The 6,878-nt window shown below is 34.2% G+C and overlaps 1 protein-coding gene across 1 annotated transcript; it reads right to left on the bottom strand.

Annotated features, from left to right (window-relative positions):
• Positions 1-1,978: 1,978 nt before the first annotated feature.
• Positions 1,979-5,140, bottom strand: LOC114191738 (heat shock cognate 70 kDa protein 2-like). The gene is made up of 2 exons (XM_028081105.1): positions 4,829-5,140; positions 1,979-3,943 (listed from the first exon to the last, which is right to left on the bottom strand). Exons 1-2 carry the CDS (start codon positions 5,040-5,042, stop codon positions 2,211-2,213), a joined length of 1,947 nt encoding a protein of 648 aa, XP_027936906.1. The 5' UTR covers positions 5,043-5,140; the 3' UTR covers positions 1,979-2,210.
• Between the last annotated feature and the right edge of the window lie 1,738 nt (positions 5,141-6,878).

Here is a 6,878-nt window from a genome sequence, read left to right as displayed (position 1 = left end):
TTGCTCTGCTTCTTCATTGTAAGCGGTCCTGTATATTCCACCATCCATTCTTCAATGATAACCATTATTCTGGTCTGCAACTGCAATTGCAGCAACATGAATATTTTTCTAATTACTGCAACTGCTGCTGCATCTTGCAATGCCAAGAATCATGGTGTAGCAGCAACTATAATTTAGAATCATAGCTCCTACCTCTTTCCTGTGTACTAGTATGCTTTGCATATGTGTGGTCCTATGCTTCTGATTGCTGTTTTCCTTTGCTATCGTGTCCTCTGGTATTGGTATCTTTGAAATGTTTTCACCCTCTGGATTTTTCTTATGAAGTTTTTAATGTGGTCAAACATTGGAAACCAAAATTTGTTTTATTTTCTACTTGAAAGTGATGAATTTCAATTTTTGTTTCTGAAGTTTGTGATGAATTTCAAGCTTTTAAGTCTGGTTGAACCCATTACTTTCAGCTGGGGTGAAAATTTGGTGTAGTCACACTCACACTGCAACAAAAGCCTAATCAGGCATTATTGAATTTGTAAATTTGATTGAGCACAGATAATCTCATCTTTATTTACTCCCGAGCAACACCTTGTTTGTTTCAACTTTATTGTGTCTAATCTTATCGTTATTAGATTTTCTTTAACTTAATGCCTTTCAGTTGTCATTTTTCATCTTTAGTTTTAAGATATATTCTAGTATTTTTTAAAACTATCAATAGTAAAAATGTGGAGAAGTTACATATCACCATTTTAAGATATATTCTAGTATTTTTCATCTTTATTTCACATTTCTTCTCACTTATAACTAGACAACATATATTTTTCTTATATTTTTAATAAATGTCACTTACTTTTTATGTATATTTTTAATAGTGATTTTTTTATTTTGAAATTCCATATTGACTAAGAGTTAAAAATTGAAGTATTGAAACATTAAAGTTAAAGAATTTTGTAAACAAAAATTAAAAGAAATAAAACTTTACACATTTAAGAAAATGAGAAAAACTTTACACATTTAAATGGATGGAAAATATTTACTTAAAAAAATATAAGGTATGCGTATGACGACTCATGAGAGTATTATTTTATTAAAATTTATTTGATACATCTTTGTGTCTTACAGTTCTTATGGAACCACTATTTTCCTTTCCATATTTACTAGAATATCATTTTAACTTCTAATCCCTTTTAATCTATCTTATTAAAAGAGTAAAGAATTAAAAATATTATTTTTTATGAAGCGTGTTATTATTGTTCAAATATTTATTATGATTGTAAATAAAATGTATTAAAATAGTTAGTATAAATTTCATACTACAACAAAATTTTGTCGCGAAAACATACAGCGGTAGTTTTTTTTAATTCCTTTCAGTAAAACCGAAATACGTCATTCTTGTAAGTTTTTTTATTCCATTCAGTAGAATCGAAATACGTCATTCTTGATCGCACCAGACTTCAGATGACATTCATGTCACATACATCATAATAAACTACATTTTCTGTATATAGAGTATTTTTACCTTGTATTCTGAAGTAAACTACCCTCTTCCTTTTTATAATATGGTGGCTTTGTACCTAAACGGCGCAGAAAGGTTATTATCAATCAAATATTTATTTTACTTTAAAGAGACGAGAAACTATAATTTTGAAATTTGAACTTTTTGCTGTGTTTTGCTGGTCCTATTGTGTCTTTTACATACATGTTTTAAAATATATTAAAATATTCTTTTAAAGTATGACTCAACACTTATTTACAAAAAAATTAAAGCAATATCAATGTAAGTTGAAAACACGCAGAAAACAGCACAAAAAATAAGTAGAAAATCGGAACTCATAATTTTGTCAAGAAAACCGGACTTTATCAATGTCAAACTGGTTATCAAATTGAACACAATGTCAGAACAATACCCTACTAACATGATACTTAATTTAAGACGAAACATCCTCAGAATGTGATGCCTCGTAGTAAAAATGTACACTAACCCATCTAATGAAAAGGTATTAACTTAAGCATCCATAATGAACCAGAATAGAGAAACAGTGATCTGTATTGTAAACTCACAAAACATGATAAATACTGAGCAACCATAACACAGGCTAAAAGCTTGTATGTCACAACTAAATAGAATAAAAGTGAAACGATAATCCAAGAAACAAAACACTTAAAATGAGTCTTCGTCAAGAATAAAATTGGCAGATGAAGCAGGTATTTTACTAAATTTAATCTACTTCCTCAATCTTTGGACCAGCACCACTTCCACCAGCAGGCACGTCATCGTCCATTGCACCTCCCATGTCTGGACCAGCACCTCCCTGGTACATCTTGGCTATGATAGGGTTGCAGAGGCTTTCCAATTCCTTCATTTTGTCTTCAAACTCATCTGCCTCTCCAAGTTGGTTGCTGTCTAGCCACTGGATGGTCTGCTCCACAGCATCCTCGATCTTCTTCTTGTCAGCTGGGTCAAGCTTTCCTCCAATCTTCTCATCCTTCACGGTATTCCTCATGTTATATGCGTAGTTCTCCAATGCATTCTTTGCTTCTACCTTCTTCTTATGCTCTTCATCTTCAGACTTGTACTTCTCGGCCTCTTGAACCATCTTCTCAATTTCGTCCTTTGACAATCTACCCTTATCGTTGGTGATGGTGATCTTGTTCTTTTGGCCAGTAGTTTTGTCTTCGGCACTGACATTCAAGATACCATTGGCATCAATGTCGAAGCACACTGTGATTTGAGGAACACCCCTGGGTGCAGGAGGAATGCCTGAAAGTTCAAATTTACCCAGCAAATTGTTATCTCTGGTCCTTGTTCTCTCACCTTCATAAACCTGGATCAAAACACCTGGCTGATTGTCAGAATAGGTTGAGAAAACCTGTTCTTTCTTTGTTGGGATTGTAGTGTTCCTGGGGATCAAGACAGTCATAACCCCACCAGCAGTTTCCAACCCGAGAGAGAGTGGGGTGACATCGAGCAAGAGAAGATCTTGCACCTTCTCGTTACCCTCACCACTCAAGATAGCAGCTTGTACAGCAGCACCATATGCCACAGCCTCATCAGGATTGATGCTCTTGCAGAGCTCCTTCCCATTAAAGAAATCCTGCAGAAGTTGTTGAACCTTGGGAATTCTAGTGGAACCACCAACCAGAACAACATCATGGACAGTCCTTTTGTCCATCTTAGCATCTCTTAAACACTTCTCAACTGGTTCCATGCACTTGCGGAAGAGATCCATATTAAGTTCTTCAAACCTGGCACGGGTAATGGTGGAATAGAAATCAATTCCCTCATACAGAGAATCAATTTCAATGGTGGTTTGGGCGGTGGAGGATAGAGTTCTCTTTGCCCTCTCACAAGCAGTCCTCAACCTCCTAAGTGCTCTGGGGTTGCCACTGATATCCTTCTTGTTCTTTCTCTTGAACTCCTGAACAAAATGGTTCACCATCCTGTTATCAAAATCCTCACCTCCGAGATGAGTGTCCCCAGCTGTGGCTTTCACCTCAAAGATACCCTCTTCAATGGTTAGTAAAGAGACATCAAAGGTACCACCCCCTAGATCAAAAATCAACACATTCTTCTCACCGACGCTGGTAGCCTTCTTGTCAAGGCCATAAGCAATAGCCGCAGCAGTAGGCTCATTGATAATTCGCATGACATTAAGACCAGCAATAACACCAGCGTCCTTGGTAGCTTGACGCTGGGAATCGTTAAAGTAAGCAGGGACAGTAACAACAGCATTCTTGATCGTAGTGCCAAGATAAGCTTCAGCAATCTCACGCATTTTCATAAGTACCATAGAAGAGATTTCTTCGGCGGAAAACTGCTTATCTTCACCCTTGTAGTTAACCTGAATCATTGGCTTATCACCAGGTCCAGAAAACACCTTAAAAGGCCACAATTTAATATCACTCTGAACAGAGGCATCGGTGAACCTACGACCAATCAATCTCTTGGCATCTGTAAGAGATAGAAAGAAGACAAATAAGCATATGCACTGTAATTCACATTAACTTATACAAGCCACGGTCTATTCTGCATAAAAAAGGAACGAGTAAATACTAAAATAAAACGACCTGGGACCAGGACAATTCAATAGCCGCATTTAAGGGGAAATTGAAAACTTTACTTAGTCAATAACAGTCAAATTATGTTTCAACAGAAGTCAAAATGAAGGTAATGTTTGAATAAACTTTTCACAAGTGCTTTATATTTAATTTCTCTTCCAAGTCAAAAAGCACGGGTGAATAATCTCCAAACATCAAGGTTCACAAAAAAAAAGTGAAATACATAAGCTGATTTCAATATATGAAAGAAACCCAATTCCCTCAACAAATACACGATGCATCTACAGGCACAAACCCTTCTGAACATTAATTTCCATCAACACACGCCTTTATACACATGCACATAACCAAGTGGACGGTCAAAACCCCTTATAATTTAACAATGACAACATGTGTTCCCATCACGACTACTACAATACACAACAATCCATAGTAAGAAAAGGTGCGCAAGACACCTCAATCATCGTTCAGTTTTTAGCACTAGTAAAACAAGCACATCATCTCAAACATTATATCACACACTGCAAAGTAAAGATTTTACATGCACATGCATAGGCTAACTAAAATCAAAAAGGAAAAATATGAAAAAGATAGATAAAAAACAAAGCTAAAAATCAAAGGTCCAATTCAAGTCACACAGTCCAATCCAAGCCACATGCAATAAAAAAACAAAACTTCATAACACCAATAAGAACATCCACATTAAATCATAAACATGCAATAAAAATAAAAATAAATATGGGTACCATAGCTAGACGACTGAAGTAAAAGAACTAACCAAAAACGGTGTTAATAGGGTTCATGGCGACCTGATTCTTGGCGGCATCACCGATGAGACGCTCGGTGTCGGTGAACCCAACATAAGAAGGCGTAGTTCTGTTACCTTGGTCGTTGGCAATGATCTCGACGCGATCATGCTGCCAGACACCAACGCAAGAGTACGTGGTTCCGAGATCGATTCCGATGGCTGGACCCTCACCTTTGCCGGCCATACTGAGTTTTGTCGGCAGATGAAGAGAGATCTGAGAGGTTTAAAACCGCGGCTGGGTTTGGAGGTTGAGTATGGAGAGGGAGAATAAAGTGTTAAGTGTGGGGTATATATAGTAAACATTTCCCTTTGTTAGGGTTTGTGACTCTTTCTCCAGAATGTTCCAAGACCCCTCAAGAACCGTTGGATGTTGCTAACCGAGTTTGGACGGTTGTAGATTTGAATTTTTCCTGGCGGGCTTGACTTGGGATACTTCTTCACTCCACGTCAAGACGATATATCTACTTCATTCTTCTTCATATCATGGAAACACATGAGCAGTGGAAATTAAAGGATTTTTTATACTATTGTGCATGCACATTTTTGAATGATAAAAAAATAGTTATTATAAGAAATAAAATCATAATAAAAGATACTATTACAATATATATAGTTATGAAAAGCATGTAGATAAAAACAGTAATAAAAATAAATCACATTATTGTTTTTATAATGCTATTCTGGGTAGTATTTTTTAGAAATAGTAAAACTAACAAAGAAGAGTTAATTCAGTTTTGAAAATAAAATTTATTCGAAAAGTATACATAAAATACTATAGAATATAAAAAGATAGGATAGAAAACAAATAGTATAATAATTACAATTAAAACATTAGCAAAAACTAATCAGACGGTTAAATTATGATGATACATAGACGAGGTCCGACTCGTTAAGGTATTGAGATGGGACGAGTTAGATTTTTCAATACATATTGTCATGCCACAAGTAGGACCAGGCCTAATATGTTAGTTCCATAGTGTAAGTCATGGGTGAATTTATACTCATTCTAAACTTATTTAGGATTGTGAGCATTCCACTTCAATTGTTGCAACTAGTCGGCATTATGGACCAAAACCTAAAAAATGAACATGTTATATGTGTCGCAGCCGAAATCGCGACGGAATGACAAACTAAAAAATATGTTATAAAAACGTGGTATGAGAAACTCTAAAAACTGAATTTAGGGTTTAAGAGTCGGTTACGCTTAAGAAAGGTTTTAGCACTTATGATGTTTTTCCTAAAACGATACCTTTAATTAAATATGCAAGAATGAGGTAGTATTTTCAAAATGTTTATTTTCCAAAAAATAAAAATAAAAGAGTGCACAAAAAGAAAGAAAAATATTATTTTAAAATTTTTGGTCTGACAAAAATTAATTTGACTCCTACGTAGTTCCATCCAAAATGGAAAATCAGGACCATGTAATTATAAAAAAAGAACTTTATGTTTGAAAATGTTGATATTTTTAGTTTAGAAACATTTTTTTTTGGGTATTTTGCAATTGTTGAAATATAAAGGTTTGAGTATTAAGATAACTTGAATCGTCACACAAATACTTAAACCTTTATTTTGGGATATTACTTATACTTTTATTTTGGTTATTTTGGGATATTAGATTACGTGTGAACGACCATACAAACATTCAAAGAAAGGAACAAAAGCAAAAAGATTGTTTTTCATTCTTAATTTTTATATATTTTTTCTATTTTTATATTTTTAATATATTTAAAAAATATTTTTTATTATTATTTTAAAGAAATATTGGCTAAATTACATTTTTTATTCTTATTTTGGTTAGAAAATATCAAGTTGCTCTTCTAGTTTTTTTTTTATCTCAATTTGATCTTGATTTTATTAAAATTTATTCGATTTGATCCTTACCGTTAGTTTTCACAAATGGTATTAAAATCAGTTACATAACGATAACATAAGACAAAAATATATCTGGGATGACACAGTAAAACCTTACTGGAAAAGCAATACTATCATAAAAAAAGTGGATGACAAAGAATATGACTTC

This window comes from Vigna unguiculata, chromosome 7 (assembly GCF_004118075.2).
Source record: "Vigna unguiculata cultivar IT97K-499-35 chromosome 7, ASM411807v1, whole genome shotgun sequence".
Lineage (NCBI taxonomy): Eukaryota > Viridiplantae > Streptophyta > Magnoliopsida > Fabales > Fabaceae > Vigna > Vigna unguiculata.
Note: the sequence above shows the minus strand (reverse complement) of the source record. Positions and strands in the feature narration are given on the sequence as shown.

What these genes read in the sequence shown, in the direction of transcription:
- LOC114191738 (XM_028081105.1), bottom strand. Translation starts at nt 5,042, where the DNA reads ATGGCCGGCAAAGGTGAGGGTCCAGCCATCGGAATCGATCTCGGAACC. An exon ending in CCCTATTAACACCGTTTTTG is followed by an intron (nt 3,944 to 4,828) that starts GTTAGTTCTTTT and finishes TATCTCTTACAG; the next exon opens with ATGCCAAGAGATTGATTGGT.